Below are 20,693 nucleotides of genomic sequence, written 5' to 3'. Positions count from 1 at the left end.
CCAGTGGAAGGTGTTAGTCAGGTGTTTTATCTAGAGACTACATCCTGTTTGTTCCAGTGTAAGGTGTTTTATCTAGATACTACATCCTGTTTGTTCCAGTGTAAGGTGTTAGTCAGGAGTTTTATCTAGAGACTACATCCTGTTTGTTCCAGTGTAAGGTGTTTTATCTAGAGACTACATCCTGTTTGTTCCAGTGTAAGGTGTTAGTCAGGTGTTTTATCTAGAGACTACATCCTGTTTGTTCCAGTGTAAGGTGTTTTATCTAGAGACTACATCCTGTTTGTTCCAGTGTAAGGTGTTTTATCTAGAGACTACATCCTGTTTGTTCCAGTGTAAGGTGTTTTATCTAGATACTACATCCTGTTTGTTCCAGTGTAAGGTGTTAGTCAGGAGTTTTATCTAGAGACTACATCCTGTTTGTTCCAGTGTAAGGTGTTTTATCTAGATACTACATCCTGTTTGTTCCAGTGTAAGGTGTTTTATCTAGAGACTACATCCTGTTTGTTCCAGTGTAAGGTGTTTTATCTAGAGACTACATCCTGTTTGTTCCAGTGGAAGGTGTTAGTCAGGTGTTTTATCTAGAGACTACATCCTGTTTGTTCCAGTGTAAGGTGTTAGTCAGGTGTTTTATCTAGAGACTACATCCTGTTTGTTCCAGTGTAAGGTGTTTTATCTAGATACTACATCCTGTTTGTTCCAGTGTAAGGTGTTAGTCAGGTGTTTTATCTAGAGACTACATCCTGTTTGTTCCAGTGTAAGGTGTTTTATCTAGAGACTACATCCTGTTTGTTCCAGTGGAAGGTGTTAGTCAGGTGTTTTATCTAGAGACTACATCCTGTTTGTTCCAGTGTAAGGTGTTTTATCTAGAGACTACATCCTGTTTGTTCCAGTGGAAGGTGTTAGTCAGGTGTTTTATCTAGAGACTACATCCTGTTTGTTCCAGTGGAAGGTGTTTTATCTAGACTACATCCTGTTTGTTCCAGTGGAAGGTGTTTTATCTAGATACTACATCCTGTTTGTTCCAGTGTAAGGTATTAGTCAGGTGTTTTATCTAGACTACATCCTGTTTGTTCCAGTGTAAGGTGTTAGTCAGGTGTTTTATCTAGAGACTACATCCTGTTTGTTCCAGTGTAAGGTGTTTTATCTAGACTACATCCTGTTTGTTCCAGTGTAAGGTGTTAGTCAGGTGTTTTATCTAGAGACTACATCCTGTTTGTTCCAGTGTAAGGTGTTTTATCTAGACTACATCCTGTTTGTTCCAGTGTAAGGTGTTAGTCAGGTGTTTTATCTAGAGACTACATCCTGTTTGTTCCAGTGTAAGGTATTAGTCAGGTGTTTTATCTAGAGACTACATCCTGTTTGTTCCAGTGTAAGGTGTTTTATCTAGAGACTACATCCTGTTTGTTCCAGTGGAAGGTGTTAGTCAGGTGTTTTATCTAGAGACTACATCCTGTTTGTTCCAGTGTAAGGTGTTTTATCTAGATACTACATCCTGTTTGTTCCAGTGTAAGGTGTTAGTCAGGAGTTTTATCTAGAGACTACATCCTGTTTGTTCCAGTGTAAGGTGTTTTATCTAGAGACTACATCCTGTTTGTTCCAGTGTAAGGTGTTAGTCAGGTGTTTTATCTAGAGACTACATCCTGTTTGTTCCAGTGTAAGGTGTTTTATCTAGAGACTACATCCTGTTTGTTCCAGTGTAAGGTGTTTTATCTAGAGACTACATCCTGTTTGTTCCAGTGTAAGGTGTTTTATCTAGATACTACATCCTGTTTGTTCCAGTGTAAGGTGTTAGTCAGGAGTTTTATCTAGAGACTACATCCTGTTTGTTCCAGTGTAAGGTGTTTTATCTAGATACTACATCCTGTTTGTTCCAGTGTAAGGTGTTTTATCTAGAGACTACATCCTGTTTGTTCCAGTGTAAGGTGTTTTATCTAGAGACTACATCCTGTTTGTTCCAGTGGAAGGTGTTAGTCAGGTGTTTTATCTAGAGACTACATCCTGTTTGTTCCAGTGTAAGGTGTTAGTCAGGTGTTTTATCTAGAGACTACATCCTGTTTGTTCCAGTGTAAGGTGTTTTATCTAGATACTACATCCTGTTTGTTCCAGTGTAAGGTGTTAGTCAGGTGTTTTATCTAGAGACTACATCCTGTTTGTTCCAGTGTAAGGTGTTTTATCTAGAGACTACATCCTGTTTGTTCCAGTGGAAGGTGTTAGTCAGGTGTTTTATCTAGAGACTACATCCTGTTTGTTCCAGTGTAAGGTGTTTTATCTAGAGACTACATCCTGTTTGTTCCAGTGGAAGGTGTTAGTCAGGTGTTTTATCTAGAGACTACATCCTGTTTGTTCCAGTGGAAGGTGTTAGTCAGGTGTTTTATCTAGAGACTACATCCTGTTTGTTCCAGTGTAAGGTATTAGTCAGGTGTTTTATCTAGAGACTACATCATCCTGTTTGTTCCAGTGTAAGGTGTTTTATCTAGAGACTACATCCTGTTTGTTCCAGTGGAAGGTGTTAGTCAGGTGTTTTATCTAGAGACTACATCCTGTTTGTTCCAGTGGAAGGTGTTAGTCAGGTGTTTTATCTAGAGACTACATCCTGTTTGTTCCAGTGTAAGGTATTAGTCAGGTGTTTTATCTAGAGACTACATCCTGTTTGTTCCAGTGTAAGGTGTTTTATCTAGAGACTACATCCTGTTTGTTCCAGTGGAAGGTGTTAGTCAGGTGTTTTATCTAGAGACTACATCCTGTTTGTTCCAGTGTAAGGTGTTTTATCTAGACTACATCCTGTTTGTTCCAGTGTAAGGTGTTAGTCAGGTGTTTTATCTAGAGACTACATCCTGTTTGTTCCAGTGTAAGGTATTAGTCAGGTGTTTTATCTAGAGACTACATCCTGTTTGTTCCAGTGTAAGGTGTTTTATCTAGAGACTACATCCTGTTTGTTCCAGTGGAAGGTGTTAGTCAGGTGTTTTATCTAGAGACTACATCCTGTTTGTTCCAGTGTAAGGTGTTTTATCTAGACTACATCCTGTTTGTTCCAGTGTAAGGTGTTAGTCAGGTGTTTTATCTAGAGACTACATCCTGTTTGTTCCAGTGTAAGGTGTTTTATCTAGATACTACATCCTGTTTGTTCCAGTGTAAGGTGTTAGTCAGGTGTTTTATCTAGAGACTACATCCTGTTTGTTCCAGTGTAAGGTGTTTTATCTAGAGACTACATCCTGTTTGTTCCAGTGGAAGGTGTTAGTCAGGTGTTTTATCTAGAGACTACATCCTGTTTGTTCCAGTGTAAGGTGTTTTATCTAGAGACTACATCCTGTTTGTTCCAGTGGAAGGTGTTAGTCAGGTGTTTTATCTAGAGACTACATCCTGTTTGTTCCAGTGGAAGGTGTTAGTCAGGTGTTTTATCTAGAGACTACATCCTGTTTGTTCCAGTGGAAGGTGTTAGTCAGGTGTTTTATCTAGACTACATCCTGTTTGTTCCAGTGGAAGGTGTTAGTCAGGTGTTTTATCTAGAGACTACATCCTGTTTGTTCCAGTGTAAGGTGTTAGTCAGGTGTTTTATCTAGAGACTACATCCTGTTTGTTCCAGTGGAAGGTGTTTTATCTAGACTACATCCTGTTTGTTCCAGTGTAAGGTGTTAGTCAGGTGTTTTATCTAGAGACTACATCCTGTTTGTTCCAGTGTAAGGTGTTTTATCTAGATACTACATCCTGTTTGTTCCAGTGGAAGGTGTTAGTCAGGTGTTTTATCTAGAGACTACATCCTGTTTGTTCCAGTGGAAGGTGTTAGTCAGGTGTTTTATCTAGAGACTACATCCTGTTTGTTCCAGTGGAAGGTGTTTTATCTAGACTACATCCTGTTTGTTCCAGTGTAAGGTGTTAGTCAGGTGTTTTATCTAGAGACTACATCCTGTTTGTTCCAGTGTCAGGTGTTAGTCAGGTGTTTTATCTAGAGACTACATCCTGTTTGTTCCAGTGTCAGGTGTTGGTCAGGTGTTTTATCTAGAGACTACATCCTGTTTGTTCCAGTGTCAGGTGTTAGTCAGGTGTTTTATCTAGAGACTACATCCTGTTTGTTCCAGTGTAAGGTGTTTTATCTAGAGACTACATCCTGTTTGTTCCAGTGGAAGGTGTTAGTCAGGTGTTTTATCTAGAGACTACATCCTGTTTGTTCCAGTGTAAGGTGTTTTATCTAGAGACTACATCCTGTTTGTTCCAGTGTAAGGTATTAGTCAGGTGTTTTATCTAGAGACTACATCCTGTTTGTTCCAGTGGAAGGTGTTTTATCTAGATACTACATCCTGTTTGTTCCAGTGTAAGGTGTTAGTCAGGTGTTTTATCTGTATTCCAGGCTCCAGGTAAATCCAGACCATCTCCCTTCTGGTGGCCAGATCACTGCAGAGACGACTGTAACATGTCTCTTCATCAACAACAAGCTGGTGTCTTCAACATGCTCAAAGGTGAGTTCCTCACAACTACATTCCTCATTCATTACCTACATTCATTAGATGAGATCAGGGCTCTCCGACCCTGTTCCTGGAGAGAGACCCTCCTGTAGGTTTTAACTCCGACCCTGTTCCTGGAGAGATACCCTCCTGTAGGTTTTAACTCCAACCCTGTTCCTGGAGAGAGACCCTCCTGTAGGTTTTAACTCCGACCCTGTTCCTGGAGAGAGACCCTCCTGGAGGTTTTAACTCCAACCCTGTTCCTGGAGAGAGACCCTCCTGGAGGTTTTAACTCCAACCCTGTTCCTGGAGAGAGACCCTCCTGGAGGTTTTAACTCCGACCCTGTTCCTGGAGAGAAACCCTCCTGGAGGTTTTAACTCGAACCCTGTTCCTGGAGAGAGACCCTCCTGTAGGTTTTAACTCCAACCCTGTTCCTGGAGAGAGACCTACCTGTAGGTTTTAACTCCCACCCTGTTCCTGGAGAGAGACCCTCCTGGAGGTTTTAACTCCAACCCTGTTCCTGGAGAGAGACCCTCCTGTAGGTTAACTCCAACCCTGTTCCTGGAGAGAGACCCTCCTGGAGGTTTTAACTCCAACCCTGTTCCTGGAGAGACACCCTCCTGTAGGTTTTAACTCCAACCCTGTTCCTGGAGAGAGACCCTCCTGTAGGTTTTAACTCCAACCCTGATTCAGCTTATCAACCAGCTAATCATTAGAATCAGGTGCACTAGATTGGGGTTGGAGTTAAAACCTACTCCGAGGGTTTCTCTCCAGGAACAGGGCTGGAGTTAAAACCTACAGGTCTCTCTCCAGGAACAGGGTTGGAGTTAAAACAGACCAAAGCGTACCTCATGTCTGTCCTGTCTCTCCTCCAAAGCGAACCTCATGTCTCCTGTCTCTCCTCCCCTCCAAAGCGTACCTCATGTCTGTCCTGTCTCTCCTCCCCTCCAAAGCGTACCTCATGTCTGTCCTGTCTCTCCTCCTCTCCAAAGCGTACCTCATGTCTGTCCTGTCTCTCCTCCCCTCCAAAGCGTACCTCATGTCTGTCCTGTCTCTCCTCCCCTCCAAAGCGTACCTCATGTCTGTCCTGTCTCTCCTCCCCTCCAAAGCGTACCTCATGTCTCTCCTCCCCTCCAAAGCGTACCTCATGTCTGTCCTGTCTCTCCTCCCTCTACCTCATGTCTGTCCTGTCTCTCCTCCCCTCCAAAGCGTACCTCATGTCTGTCCTGTCTCTCCTCTCCTCCAAAGCGTAACTCATGTCTGTCCTGTCTCTCCTCCTCTCCAAAGCGTACCTCATGTCTGTCCTGTCTCCCCTCCAAAGCGTACCTCATGTCTGTCCTGTCTCTCCTCAAAAGCGTACCTCATGTCTGTCCTGTCTCTCTCCTCCAAAGCGTACCTCATGTCTCTCTCCCCTCCAAAGCGTACCTCATGTCTGTCCTGTCTCTCCTCCAAAGCGTATCTCATGTCTGTCCTGTCTCTCCTCCCTCTACCTCATGTCTGTCCTGTCTCTCCTCCCTCTACCTCATGTCTATCCTGTCTCTCCTCCCCTCCAAAGCGTACCTCATGTATGTCCTGTCTCTCCTCCAAAGCGTACCTCATGTCTGTCCTGTCTCTCCTCCAAAGCGTACCTCATGTCTGTCCTGTCTCCCCTCCAAAGCGTACCTCATGTCTGTCCTGTCTCTCCTCCCCTCCAAAGCGTTACCTCATGTCTGCCCTGTCTCTCCTCTCCTCCAAAGCGTACCTCATGTCTGTCTTGTCTCTCCTCCAAAGCGTACCTCATTTCTTTCCTGTCTCTCCTCCAAAGCGTACCTCATGTCTGTCCTGTCTCTCCTCCCCTCCAAAGCGTACCTCATGTCTGTCCTGTCTCTCCTCCCCTCCAAAGCGTACCTCATGTCTGTCCTGTCTCTCCTCCCCTCCAAAGCGTACCTCATGTCTGTCCTGTCTCTCCTCCCCTCCAAAGCGTACCTCATGTCTGTCCTGTCTCTCCTCCCCTCCAAAGCGTACCTCATGTCTGTCCTGTCTCTCCTCCCCTCCAAAGCGTACCTCATGTCTGTCCTGTCTCTCCTCCCCTCCAAAGCGTACCTCATGTCTGTCCTGTCTCTCCTCCCCTCCAAAGCGTACCTCATGTCTGTCCTGTCTCTCCTCCCTCTACCTCATGTCTGTCCTGTCTCTCCTCCCCTCCAAAGCGTACCTCATGTCTGTCCTGTCTCCTCCCCTCCAAAGCGTACCTCATGTCTGTCCTGTCTCTCCTCCCCTCCAAAGCGTACCTCATGTCTGTCCTGTCTCTCCTTCCCTCCAAAGCGTACCTCATGTCTCTCCTCCCCCCTCCAAAGCGTACCTCATGTCTGTCCTGTCTCTCCTCCCTCTACCTCATGTCTGTCCTGTCTCTCCTCCCTCTACCTCATGTCTGTCCTGTCTCTCCTCTCCTCCAAAGCGTACCTCATGTCTCTCCTCCCCTCCAAAGCGTACCTCATGTCTGTCCTCTCCTCCAAAGCGTACCTCATGTCTGTCCTGTCTCCCCTCCAAAGCGTACCTCATGTCTGTCCTGTCTCCCCTCCAAAGCGTACCTCATGTCTGTCCTGTCTCTCCTCCCCTCCAAAGCGTACCTCATGTCTGCCATGTCTCTCCTCCCCTCCAAAGCGTACCTCATGTCTGTCCTGTCTCTCCTCCAAAGCGTACCTCATGTCTGTCCTGTCTCTCCTCCCCTCCAAAGCGTACCTCATGTCTGTCCTGTCTCTCCTCCCCTCCAAAGCGTACCTCATGTCTGTCCTGTCTCTCCTCCCCTCCAAAGCGTACCTCATGTCTGTCCTGTCTCCCCTCCAAAGCGTACCTCATGTCTGTCCTGTCTCCCCTCCAAAGCGTACCTCATGTCTGTCCTGTCTCTCCTCCCCTCCAAAGCGTACCTCATGCCTGTCCTGTCTCCCCTCCAAAGCGTACCTCATGTCTGTCCTGTCTCCCCTCCAAAGCGTACCTCATGTCTGTCCTGTCTCTCTTCCAAAGCGTACCTCATGTCTGTCCTGTCTCTCCTCCCCTCCAAAGCGTACCTCATGTCTGTCCTGTCTCCCCTCCAAAGCGTACCTCATGTCTGTCCTGTCTCTCCTCCTCTCCAAAGCGTACCTCATGTCTGTCCTGTCTCTCCTCCCCTCCAAAGCGTACCTCATGTCTGTCCTGTCTCTCCTCCCCTCCAAAGCGTACCTCATGTCTGTCCTGTCTCTCCTCCCCTCAGGTGTGTACTCCACAGCGGAGGTCCCAGCCGGCTCAGTTCTGGGTCTGACGGTGGATGACCCCAGATTGACCTTACCAAACAAGAGAAGCAAGGCCGTGTCTGACATCAGGAAGGCACAAGGTAACCTCTGAGCCAGTAGCCATGGTAACCCCTGAGCCAGTAGCCATGGTAACCCCTGAGCCAGTAGCCATGGTAACCCCTGAGCCAGTAGCCATGGTAACCCCTGAGCCAGTAGCCCATGGTAACCCCTGAGCCAGTAGCCATGGTAACCCCTGAGCCAGTAGCCATGGTAACCCCTGAGCCAGTAGCCCATGGTAACCCCTGAGCCAGTAGCCCATGGTAACCTCTGAGCCAGTAGCCATGGTAACCCCTGAGCCAGTAGCCATGGTAACCCCTGAGCCAGTAGCCCATGGTAACCTCTGAGCCAGTAGCCATGGTAACCCTGAGCCAGTAGCCCATGGTAACCCCTGAGCCAGTAGCCATGGTAACCTCTGAGCCAGTAGCCAAGGTAACCTCTGAGCCAGTAGCCATGGTAACCCCTGAGCCAGTAGCCATGGTAACCCCTGAGCCAGTAGCCCATGGTAACCCCTGAGCCAGTAGCCATGGTAACCCCTGAGCCAGTAGCCTTGGTAACCTCTGAGCCAGTAGCCATGGTAACCTCTGAGACAGGGAGGGGGTGGTTCAGACATGTCCGATATAGTTTACATTACATCATTAGTTCTCCTTTAGGGTGATTCTATGGTAACCTCTGAGCCAGTAGCCATGGTAACCTCTGAGCCAGTAGCCATGGTAACCCCTGAGCCAGTAGCCTTGGTAACCTCTGAGACAGGGTGGGGGTGGTTCAGACAGGTCCGATATAGTTTACATTACATCATTAGTTCTCCTTTAGGGTGATTCTATGGTAACCTCTGAGCCAGTAGCCATGGTAACCCCTGAGCCAGTAGCCATGGTAACCTCTGAGCCAGGAGACAGGGTGGGGGTGGTTCAGACATGTCCGATATAGTTTACATTACATCATTAGTTCTCCTTTAGGGTGATTCTATGGTAACCTCTGAGCCAGTAGCCATGGTAACCCCTGAGCCAGTAGCCATGGTAACCTCTGAGACAGGGTGGGGGTGGTTCAGACATGTCCGATATAGTTTACATTACATCATTACTTCTCCTTTAGGGTGAAACTGTGAAACTGACGTAGCCGACTACCTAATATTCAAATGAGAACGCATACAAGAAAATGTCATAGATTTGTTCCCTGCTGAACGGGACCCTGTGTTTGTGATGGTGATGGGTCCTGAGGCTTTGTGGGTAGGGAGGTTCTGTGGGTCATTCTCTGGTCCTGTGCTCCTGGGGAGCCTCTGCTCATCCATGCAGATGTCCCAGGTTCGAATCCTGGCAGGACCCTGTGCTCAGACCACGCCCTCAGAGGTTCACACCCACTTCCTTATTTACCTTTTTAGTACCTGGCTGGGGGTTGCATCACCCACTTCCTTATTGACCTTTTTAGTACCTGGCTGGGGGTTGCATCACCCACTTCCTTATTGACCTTTTAGTACCTGGCTGGTGGTTGCATCACCCACTTCCTTATTGACCTTTTTAGTACCTGGCTGGGGGTTGCATCACCCACTTCCTTATTGACCTTTTAGTACCTGGCTGGGGGTTGCATCACCCACTTCCTTATTGACCTTTTAGTACCTGGCTGGTGGGTTGCATCACCCACTTCCTTATTGACCTTTTTAGTACCTGGCTGGGGGTTGCATCACCCACTTCCTTATTGACCTTTTTAGTACCTGGCTGGGGGTTGCATCACCCACTTCCTTATTGACCTTTTAGTACCTGGCTGGGGGTTGCATCACCCACTTCCTTATTGACCTTTTAGTACCTGGCTGGGGGTTGCATCACCCACTTCCTTATTGACCTTTTAGTACCTGGCTGGGGGTTGCATCACCCACTTCCTTATTGACCTTTTAGTACCTGGCTGGTACCCACTTCCTTATTTAGTGGACGTAGGCCCTATAGAGCTACTCGGTGAAGCTGTAGATGTTTGCCAACTCGTTTGTGTGCTTCCTCTGGCCTACTCAACACAGTTTGGCGACTCTCCTGAGTACCTGGTCATACGGCACTATGCCCTCTGTTGTTTTCAGGAGTGAACGAGGAGAGGAGGAGGGAACTGATGTTGAAGGGGATCCCTGAACCGCTCAGCCAGAGTTCCCTGTGGGACCGGTCGGTCCGCGACAACGTCACACACAACAAGATGACAGACCAGGTACTGAACCATAGCGCCATGTCTGTTAATATATCATATATCATTACTAAATGTATGAAGACTCTACTCGGGGTAGAAGGAAGAAGAGTCACTAAATGTATGTCCCCCTGGAGACTCAACCCAGGAAGATGAGTCAACAGTTCACTGACAGGTTCTGGAACATTCTCTCTAGACAACAGTTCACTGACAGGTTCTGGAGCATTCTCTCTAGACAACAGTTCACTGACAGGTTCTGGAGCATTCTCTATAGACAACAGTTCACTGTCAGGTTCTGGAGCATTCTCTCTAGACAACAGTCCACTGTCAGGTTCTGGAACATTCTCTCTAGACAACAGTTCACTGACAGGTTCTGGAGCATTCTCTCTAGACAACAGTTCACTGTCAGGTTCTGGAGCATTCTCTCTAGACAACAGTTCACTGTCAGGTTCTGGAGCATTCTCTCTAGACAACAGTTCACTGTCAGGTTCTGGAGCATTCTCTCTAGACAACAGTTCACTGACAGGTTCTGGAACATTCTCTCTAGACAACAGTCCACTGACAGGTTCTGGAGCATTCTCTATAGTCAACAGTCCACTGTCAGGTTCTGGAACATTCTCTCTAGACAACAGTTCACTGTCAGGTTCTGGAACATTCTCTCTAGACAACAGTTCACTGTCAGGTTCTGGAGCATTCTCTCTAGACAACAGTTCACTAACAGGTTCTGGAGCATTCTCTCTAGACAACAGTTCACTGTCAGGTTCTGGAACATTCTCTCTAGACAACAGTTCACTGTCAGGTTCTGGAGCATTCTCTCTAGACAACAGTTCACTAACAGGTTCTGGAGCATTCTCTTTAGACAACAGTTCACTGTCAGGTTCTGGAGCATTCTCTATAGTCAACAGTTCACTGTCAGGTTCTGGAACATTCTCTCTAGACAACAGTTCACTGTCAGGTTCTGGAGCATTCTCTCTAGACAACAGTTCACTAACAGGTTCTGGAGCATTCTCTCTAGACAACAGTTCACTGTCAGGTTCTGGAGCATTCTCTCTAGACAACAGTTCACTGACAGGTTCTGGAACATTCTCTCTAGACAACAGTTCACTAACAGGTTCTGGAGCATTCTCTCTAGACAACAGTTCACTGTCAGGTTCTGGAGCATTCTCTCTAGACAACAGTTCACTGACAGGTTCTGGAACATTCTCTCTAGACAACAGTTCACTGTCAGGTTCTGGAGCATTCTCTCTAGACAACAGTTCACTGACAGGTTCTGGAGCATTCTCTCTAGACAACAGTTCACTGTCAGGTTCTGGAGCATTCTCTCTAGACAACAGTTCACTGTCAGGTTCTGGAGCATTCTCTATAGACAACAGTTCACTGTCAGGTTCTGGAGCATTCTCTCTAGACAACAGTCCACTGTCAGGTTCTGGAGCATTCTCTCTAGACAACAGTTCACTGTCAGGTTCTGGAGCATTCTCTCTAGACAACAGTTCACTGACAGGTTCTGGAGCATTCTCTCTAGACAACAGTTCACTGTCAGGTTCTGGAGCATTCTCTATAGACAACAGTTCACTGTCAGGTTCTGGAGCATTCTCTCTAGACAACAGTTCACTGACAGGTTCTGGAGCATTCTCTCTAGACAACAGTTCACTGTCAGGTTCTGGAGCATTCTCTCTAGACAACAGTTCACTGTCAGGTTCTGGAACATTCTCTCTAGACAACAGTTCACTGTCAGGTTCTGGAGCATTCTCTCTAGACAACAGTTCACTGTCAGGTTCTGGAGCATTCTCTATAAACAACAGTTCACTGTCAGGTTCTGGAACATTCTCTCTAGACAACAGTTCACTGTCAGGTTCTGGAACATTCTCTCTAGACAACAGTTCACTGTCAGGTTCTGGAGCATTCTCTCTAGACAACAGTTCACTGTCAGGTTCTGGAGCATTCTCTATAAACAACAGTTCACTGTCAGGTTCTGGAGCATTCTCTCTAGACAACAGTTCACTGACAGGTTCTGGAGCATTCTCTCTAGACAACAGTTCACTGACAGGTTCTGGAGCATTCTCTCTAGACAACAGTTCACTGTCAGGTTCTGGAGCATTCTCTCTAGACAACAGTTCACTGTCAGGTTCTGGAGCATTCTCTCTAGACAACAGTTCACTGTCAGGTTCTGGAGCATTCTCTATAAACAACAGTTCACTGTCAGGTTCTGGAGCATTCTCTATAAACAACAGTTCACTGTCAGGTTCTGGAGCATTCTCTCTAGACAACAGTTCACTGTCAGGTTCTGGAGCATTCTCTATAAACAACAGTTCACTGTCAGGTTCTGGAGCATTCTCTATAAACAACAGTTCACTGTCAGGTTCTGGAGCATTCTCTATAAACAACAGTTCACTGTCAGGTTCTGGAGCATTCTCTCTAGACAACAGTTCACTGTCAGGTTCTGGAGCATTCTCTATAAACAACAGTTCACTGTCAGGTTCTGGAGCATTCTCTATAAACAACAGTTCACTGTCAGGTTCTGGAGCATTCTCTCTAGACAACAGTTCACTGACAGGTTCTGGAGCATTCTCTCTAGACAACAGTTCACTAACAGGTTCTGGAGCATTCTCTCTAGACAACAGTCCACTGTCAGGTTCTGGAGCATTCTCTCTAGACAACAGTTCACTGACAGGTTCTGGAACATTCTCTCTAGACAACAGTTCACTGACAGGTTCTGGAACATTCTCTCTAGACAACAGTTCACTGTCAGGTTCTGGAGCATTCTCTCTAGACAACAGTTCACTGTCAGGTTCTGGAGCATTCTCTATAACAACAGTTCACTGTCAGGTTCTGGAGCATTCTCTCTAGACAACAGTCCACTGACAGGTTCTGGAGCATTCTCTCTAGACAACAGTTCACTGACAGGTTCTGGAGCATTCTCTATAGACAACAGTTCACTGTCAGGTTCTGGAGCATTCTCTCTAGACAACAGTTCACTGTCAGGTTCTGGAGCATTCTCTATAAACAACAGTTCACTGTCAGGTTCTGGAGCATTCTCTCTAGACAACAGTTCACTGACAGGTTCTGGAGCATTCTCTCTAGACAACAGTTCACTGACAGGTTCTGGAGCATTCTCTCTAGACAACAGTTCACTGTCAGGTTCTGGAGCATTCTCTCTAGACAACAGTTCACTGTCAGGTTCTGGAGCATTCTCTCTAGACAACAGTCCACTGTCAGGTTCTGGAGCATTCTCTCTAGACAACAGTTCACTGACAGGTTCTGGAACATTCTCTCTAGACAACAGTTCACTGTCAGGTTCTGGAGCATTCTCTCTAGACAACAGTTCACTGACAGGTTCTGGAGCATTCTCTCTAGACAACAGTTCACTGTCAGGTTCTGGAGCATTCTCTCTAGACAACAGTTCACTGTCAGGTTCTGGAGCATTCTCTCTAGACAACAGTCCACTGTCAGGTTCTGGAGCATTCTCTCTAGACAACAGTTCACTGACAGGTTCTGGAACATTCTCTCTAGACAACAGTCCACTGTCAGGTTCTGGAGCATTCTCTCTAGACAACAGTTCACTGTCAGGTTCTGGAGCATTCTCTCTAGACAACAGTTCACTGACAGGTTCTGGAGCATTCTCTCTAGACAACAGTTCACTGTCAGGTTCTGGAGCATTCTCTATAGACAACAGTTCACTGACAGGTTCTGGAGCATTCTCTCTAGACAACAGTTCACTGACAGGTTCTGGAGCATTCTCTCTAGACAACAGTTCACTGACAGGTTCTGGAACATTCTCTCTAGACAACAGTTCACTGACAGGTTCTGGAACATTCTCTCTAGACAACAGTTCACTGTCAGGTTCTGGAGCATTCTCTCTAGACAACAGTTCACTGTCAGGTTCTGGAGCATTCTCTCTAGACAACAGTTCACTGACAGGTTCTGGAGCATTCTCTCTAGACAACAGTTCACTGTCAGGTTCTGGAGCATTCTCTCTAGACAACAGTTCACTGACAGGTTCTGGAGCATTCTCTCTAGACAACAGTTCACTAACAAACAGGTTCTGGAACATTCTCTCTAGACAACAGTTCACTGACAGGTTCTGGAGCATTCTCTCTAGACAACAGTCCACTGACAGGTTCTGGAGCATTCTCTCTAGACAACAGTCCACTGACAGGTTCTGGAGCATTCTCTCTAGACAACAGTCCACTGACAGGTTCTGGAGCATTCTCTATAGACAACAGTCCACTGACAGGTTCTGGAGCATTCTCTCTAGACAACAGTCCACTGTCAGGTTCTGGAGCATTCTCTCTAGACAACAGTCCACTGTCAGGTTCTGGAACATTCTCTCTAGACAACAGTTCACTGTCAGGTTCTGGAACATTCTCTCTAGACAACAGTTCACTGTCAGGTTCTGGAGCATTCTCTCTAGACAACAGTTCACTGTCAGGTTCTGGAGCATTCTCTCTAGACAACAGTTCACTGTCAGGTTCTGGAGCATTCTCTCTAGACAACAGTTCACTGACAGGTTCTGGAGCATTCTCTCTAGACAACAGTTCACTGTCAGGTTCTGGAGCATTCTCTCTAGACAACAGTTCACTGTCAGGTTCTGGAGCATTCTCTCTAGACAACAGTTCACTGTCAGGTTCTGGAGCATTCTCTCTAGACAACAGTTCACTGACAGGTTCTGGAGCATTCTCTCTAGACAACAGTTCACTGACAGGTTCTGGAGCATTCTCTCTAGACAACAGTTCACTGTCAGGTTCTGGAGCATTCTCTCTAGACAACAGTTCACTGTCAGGTTCTGGAACATTCTCTCTAGACAACAGTTCACTGTCAGGTTCTGGAGCATTCTCTATAAACAACAGTTCACTGTCAGGTTCTGGAGCATTCTCTCTAGACAACAGTTCACTGACAGGTTCTGGAGCATTCTCTCTAGACAACAGTTCACTGTCAGGTTCTGGAGCATTCTCTCTAGACAACAGTCCACTGTCAGGTTCTGGAGCATTCTCTCTAGACAACAGTCACTGTCAGGTTCTGGAACATTCTCTCTAGACAACAGTTCACTGTCAGGTTCTGGAACATTCTCTCTAGTCAACAGTTCACTGTCAGGTTCTGGAACATTCTCTCTAGACAACAGTTCACTGTCAGGTTCTGGAACATTCTCTCTAGACAACAGTTCACTGTCAGGTTCTGGAGCATTCTCTCTAGACAACAGTCCACTGTCAGGTTCTGGAGCATTCTCTCTAGACAACAGTTCACTGACAGGTTCTGGAGCATTCTCTCTAGACAACAGTTCACTGTCAGGTTCTGGAGCATTCTCTCTAGACAACAGTCCACTGTCAGGTTCTGGAGCATTCTCCCGGTTTACCACGTGGTAGTACAACGTAGCATATCATGGCCTTACATAATACATTTTTACCAACAAAATAAATATCATACCATGTCTTAGGAACATTTTGTGAAATTGTATCACACCCGTGGTGATTTATTTCCATATATAACTAAAGAATAAAAACTTTGTATGGAAACGTGATTTGTCTCCCATATCCAGTCTTCTCTCTGTCTACAGGAAGTAAACAGACTGCGTAATGATGTTCTGGTCCCAGGCTCCAGACTCCCCACCCCCCTGCAGGGTAGAGTACCCGTCCTACTGGTGCAGCAGTCTGGGAAGAGCCAGGGCACAGAGATGGGGTCCTGGGGGGCGGGATGGGACCTGCTGCTACCCAAGGCCTGGGGCATGGCCTTCTGGGTCCCTCTGGTATGGACCACACTATTCCCTATATAGGTCACTACTCTAGACCAGGACCCACACTATTCCCTATATAGTGCACTACTATAGACCAGGACCCACCCTATTCCCTATATAGGTCACTACTATAGACCAGGACCCACCCTATTCCCTATATAGTACACTACTCTAGACCAGGACCCAATGGCACCCTATTCCCTATATAGTGCACTACTCTAGACCAGGACCCACCCTATTCCCTATATAGTGCACTACTCTAGACCAGGACCCACCCTATTCCCTATATAGTGCACTACTCTAGACCAGGACCCAATGGCTCCCTGTTCTCTATATAGTGCACTACTATAGACCAGGACCCAATGGCACCCTGTTCTCTATATAGTGCACTACTATAGACCAGGACCCAATGGCAACCTGTTCTCTATATAGTGCACTACTCTAGACGAGGACCCAATGGCTCAATGGCCATAGAATATTTTGAGAAGCCCCTTTAAGTAGACAAATGACTAATAACTACAAATATGTCTGATCAACCTCTTCTCCCCGACAGGTAGATAGAGGAGAGGTAAATAAAGTAGTAACCCTCTCCTCTCCAGGTAGATAGAGGAGAGGTAACTAAAGTAGTAACCCTCTCCAGGTAGGTAGAGGAGAGGTAACTAAAGTAGTAACCCTCTCCAGGTAGATAGAGGAGAGGTAACTAAAGTAGTAACCCTCTCCAGGTAGATAGAGGAGAGGTAACTAAAGTAGTAACCCTCTCCAGGTAGATAGAGGAGAGGTAACTAAAGTAGTAACCCTCTCCAGGTAGATAGAGGAGAGGTAACTAAAGTAGTAACCCTCTCCTCTCCAGGTAGATAGAGGAGAGGTAACTAAAGTAGTAATCCTCTCCAGGTAGATAGAGGAGAGGTAACTAAAGTAGTAATCCTCTCCAGGTAGATAGAGGAGAGGTAACTAAAGTAGTAACCCTCTCCAGGTAGATAGAGGAGAGGTAACTAAAGTAGTAACCCTCTCCTCTCCAGGTAGATAGAGGAGAGGTAACTAAAGTAGTAACCCTCTCCTCTCCAGGTAGATAGAGGAGAGGTAACTAAAGTAGTAACCCTCTCCAGGTAGATAGAGGAGAGGTAACTAAAGTAGTAACCCTCTCCAGGTAGATAGAGGAGAGGTAACTAAAGTAGTAACCCTCTCCAGGTAGATAGAGGAGAGGTAACTAAAGTAGTAACCCTCTCCAGGTAGATAGAGGAGAGGTAACTAAAGTAGTAACCCTCTCCTCTCCAGGTAGATAGAGGAGAGGTAACTAAAGTAGTAACCCTCTCCAGGTAGATAGAGGAGAGGTAACTAAAGTAGTAACCCTCTCCAGGTAGATAGAGGAGAGGTAACTAAAGTAGTAACCCTCTCCTCTCCTCTCCTTCAGGTTTATAGAGGAGTACGTATCGGAGGGCTGAGGATGAGTCTGAAACACGCCCAGAATAAAGGAGAGCCTCACTTTCCCCACGACTACCCAGACTGCCCTGCAGGAGCACGCTTCCAGGAAGAGCAGGAGGCTGAGCTGCTGGCCAAGTTCAGGAGGTGAGGAGAGGGTCGGCTTCACGTGATGGAGCTCCAGGTGTGTTGGTATCACCTGATGTAACTCCAGGTGTGTTGGTATCACCTGATGTAACTCCAGGTGTGTTGGTATCACCTGATGTAACTCCAGGTGTGTTGGTATCACCTGATGTAACTCCAGGTGTGTTGGTATCACCTGATGTAACTCCAGGTGTGTTGGTATCACCTGATGTAACTCCAGGTGTGTTGGTATCACCTGATGTAACTCCAGGTGTGTTGGTATCACCTGATGTAACTCCAGGTGTGTTGGTATCACCTGATGTAACTCCAGGTGTGTTGGTATCACCTGATGTAACTCCAGGTGTGTTGAGGAGAGGGTTGGTATCACCTGATGTAACTCCAGGTGTGTTGGTATCACCTGATGTAACTCCAGGTGTGTTGAGGAGAGGGTCAGTATCACCTGATGTAACTCCAGGTGTGTTGGTATCACCTGATGTAACTCCAGGTGTGTTGGTATCACCTGATGTAACTCCAGGTGTGTTGGTATCACCTGATGTAACTCCAGGTGTGTTGAGGAGAGGGTCAGTATCACCTGATGTAACTCCAGGTGTGTTGGTATCACCTGATGTAACTCCAGGTGTGTTGAGGAGAGGGTCAGTATCACCTGATGTAACTCCAGGTGTGTTGGTATCACCTGATGTAACTCCAGGTGTGTTGAGGAGAGGGTTGGTATCACCTGATGTAACTCCAGGTGTGTTGAGGAGAGGGTTGGTATCACCTGATGTAACTCCAGGTGTGTTGGTATCACCTGATGTAACTCCAGGTGTGTTGAGGAGAGGGTTGGTATCACCTGATGTAACTCCAGGTGTGTTGAGGAGAGGGTCAGTATCACCTGATGTAACTCCAGGTGTGTTGAGGAGAGGGTCAGTATCACCTGATGTAACTCCAGGTGTGTTGAGGAGAGGGTCAGTATCACCTGATGTAACTCCAGGTGTGTTGAGGAGAGGGTCAGTATCACCTGATGTAACTCCAGGTGTGTTGAGGAGAGGGTTGGTAGCACCTGATGTAACTCCAGGTGTGTTGGTATCACCTGATGTAACTCCAGGTGTGTTGAGGAGAGGGTTGGTAGCACCTGATGTAACTCCAGGTGTGTTGGTATCACCTGATGTAACTCCAGGTGTGTTGGTATCACCTGATGTAACTCCAGGTGTGTTGGTATCACCTGATGTAACTCCAGGTGTGTTGGTATCACCTGATGTAACTCCAGGTGTGTTGAGGAGAGGGTCAGTATCACCTGATGTAACTCCAGGTGTGTTGGTATCACCTGATGTAACTCCAGGTGTGTTGGTATCACCTGATGTAACTCCAGGTGTGTTGACGAGATGGTCGTTGGCACCTGTAACTCCAGGTAAAAGGGGGTGTCTGGTAGTGTTTGATGAAGTCTAACTCACTGGTATTCTGGATGTTTCATACTGTATATAATGGCTCAACATATTGCTACAGGATCTGTGTTAACACTGTTAAGATTCAAGTCAGATTACCGGTGATCCTTTTGAGTTTGATATTTCAACTGAGCTCATTTCATCAAGTGGAGGCTAATGACTGGGTTATATATCATTGTTACATAAAAGGCTGGGCTGCCCCTCGTGCCCTGAAACAGTTTGACTAGAGCATGACCCCTTGACCTCTGTATAGGCGCCCGCCAGCCAAACGGACCAATTACATCAAACATGGCTGCCTGGCTCCGTTCCGTTGTCCCTGGCAACAGCTGGTCGAGGAGTGGGAGCTGATCGTGAAGGAGGAAGCAGGAGGAGGAGGAGAGGAGGCGGTCGCATCAATGGAACAGGAAGTGACACCACCACAGAGTAACTTCACAGTCTTGAGGTAGATGCCTCTTCTGGATGATACTGTATATATGTAAGGGATAAACACTGAGCTGTGTACATTATCTGGATATAATGGACCCCGGGGTAGGAAGAAGGATCCGCTCGGTGATTTAGAACGGTTATGAGGCAGGGGAGCCTAGTGGTTAGAGTGTAGAGGCGGCAGGGTGGCCTAGTGGTTAGAGTGTAGAGGCGGCAGGGTAGCCTAGTGGTTAGAGTGTAGAGGCGGCAGGGTAGCCTAGTGGTTAGAGTGTAGAGGCGGCAGGGTAGCCTAGTGGTTAGAGTGTAGAGGCGGCAGGGTAGCCTAGTGGTTAGAGTGTAGAGGCGGCAGGGTAGCCTAGTGGTTAGAGTGTAGAGGCGGCAGGGTAGCCTAGTGGTTAGAGTGTAGAGGCGGCAGGGTAGCCTAGTGGTTAGAGTGTAGAGGCGGCAGGGTAGCCTAGTGGTTAGAGCGTTGGACTAGTAACCGGAAGGTTGCAAGTTCAAACCCCCCGAGCTGACAAGGTACAAATCTGTCGTTCTGCCCCTGAACAGGCAGTTAACCCACTGTTCCCAGGCCGTCATTGTAAATAAGAATTTGTTCTTAACTGACTTGCCTAGTTAAATAAAGGGTTAAATAAATAAATGTATTGTTGGAACTATTTCAGAGGTGTCCAATATCTCTTCCAAATGTCTGAAGTTTATTCACACTGAATCTGTAGCTCTTCAGCCTTAGACTGAATAGAGTCCTGAATCTGTAGCTCTTCAGCCTTAGACCGAATAGAGTCCTGAATCTGTAGCTCTTCAGCCTTAGACTGAATAGAGTCCTGAATCTGTAGCTCTTCAGCCTTAGACTGAATAGTCCTGAATCTGTAGCTCTTCAGCCTTAGACTGAATAGAGTCCTGAATCTGTAGCTCTTCAGCCTTCGACCGAATAGAGTCCTGAATCTGTAGCGCTTCAGCCTTAGACTGAATAGAGTCCTGAATCTGTAGCTCTTCAGCCTTCGACCGAATAGTCCTGAATCTGTAGCTCTTCAGCCTTAGACTGAATAGAGTCCTGAATCTGTAGCGCTTCAGCCTTAGACTGAATAGAGTCCTGAATCTGTAGCTCTTCAGCCTTAGACTGAATAGAGTCCTGAATCTGTAGCTCTTCAGCCTTCGACCGAATAGAGTCCTGAATCTGTAGCTCTTCAGCCTTAGACCGAATAGAGTCCTGAATCTGTAGCTCTTCAGCCTTAGACCGAATAGAGTCCTGAATCTGTAGCTCTTCAGCCTTAGACTGAATAGAGTCCTGAATCTGTAGCTCTCCAGCCTTAGACTGAATAGTCCTGAATCTGTAGCTCTTCAGCCTTAGACTGAATAGAGTCCTGAATCTGTAGCTCTTCAGCCTTCGACCGAATAGAGTCCTGAATCTGTAGCTCTTCAGCCTTCGACCGAATAGAGTCCTGAATCTGTAGCTCTTCAGCCTTAGACTGAATAGTCCTGAATCTGTAGCTCTTCAGCCTTAGACTGAATAGAGTCCTGAATCTGTAGCGCTTCAGCCTTAGACTGAATAGAGTCCTGAATCTCAATAGAAAGTGTTTTTCACAACCTCTAATATTAGTTTCATCCTCTCCTAACTTATAGTATTCATTCATAATGTTTCACCTTTTATGAAACCCC

At 46.6% G+C, this 20,693-nt stretch overlaps 1 protein-coding gene and 3 long non-coding RNA genes across 21 annotated transcripts in view; 3 read left to right on the top strand and 1 right to left on the bottom strand.

Moving 5' to 3' along the window:
- The window catches only part of LOC118382670 (ribonucleases P/MRP protein subunit POP1-like), a 48,646-nt gene that overhangs the window by 22,814 nt on the left and 5,139 nt on the right, over nucleotides 1-20,693 (top strand). Inside the window, 6 exon segments of the mRNA XM_052506586.1 lie at nucleotides 4,346-4,454; nucleotides 7,667-7,786; nucleotides 9,805-9,926; nucleotides 15,454-15,642; nucleotides 17,042-17,196; nucleotides 18,868-19,056. Of these exon segments, the coding sequence (XP_052362546.1) occupies nucleotides 4,346-4,454; nucleotides 7,667-7,786; nucleotides 9,805-9,926; nucleotides 15,454-15,642; nucleotides 17,042-17,196; nucleotides 18,868-19,056 (884 nt within the window).
- Nucleotides 6,256-7,655, bottom strand: LOC127922692 (uncharacterized). Of its 4 annotated transcripts, none has more exons than XR_008111934.1 (3): nucleotides 7,485-7,655; nucleotides 7,008-7,197; nucleotides 6,256-6,561 (listed from the first exon to the last, which is right to left on the bottom strand). It is a non-coding gene; the product is annotated as an uncharacterized LOC127922692 (long non-coding RNA). The 4 variants fall into 4 exon arrangements; XR_008111931.1 differs by having other exon boundaries at nucleotides 7,008-7,343; nucleotides 7,519-7,648; XR_008111932.1 differs by having other exon boundaries at nucleotides 7,008-7,236; nucleotides 7,519-7,648.
- On the top strand, nucleotides 10,532-12,436 carry LOC127922694 (uncharacterized). 15 transcript variants are annotated; one of them, XR_008111944.1, is made up of 3 exons: nucleotides 10,532-10,584; nucleotides 11,599-11,715; nucleotides 12,418-12,436. It is a non-coding gene; the product is annotated as an uncharacterized LOC127922694 (long non-coding RNA). The 15 variants fall into 15 exon arrangements; XR_008111947.1 differs by lacking the exon at nucleotides 12,418-12,436 and adding an exon at nucleotides 12,301-12,319; XR_008111950.1 differs by lacking the exon at nucleotides 12,418-12,436 and adding an exon at nucleotides 12,145-12,163.
- On the top strand, nucleotides 12,831-14,779 carry LOC127922693 (uncharacterized). Its single transcript, XR_008111935.1, has 3 exons — nucleotides 12,831-12,845; nucleotides 14,254-14,331; nucleotides 14,722-14,779. It is a non-coding gene; the product is annotated as an uncharacterized LOC127922693 (long non-coding RNA).

This window comes from Oncorhynchus keta, unplaced genomic scaffold (genome assembly GCF_023373465.1).
Source record: "Oncorhynchus keta strain PuntledgeMale-10-30-2019 unplaced genomic scaffold, Oket_V2 Un_contig_2676_pilon_pilon, whole genome shotgun sequence".
NCBI classification, from domain to species: Eukaryota; Metazoa; Chordata; class Actinopteri; order Salmoniformes; family Salmonidae; genus Oncorhynchus; species Oncorhynchus keta.
Note: the sequence above shows the minus strand (reverse complement) of the source record. Positions and strands in the feature narration are given on the sequence as shown.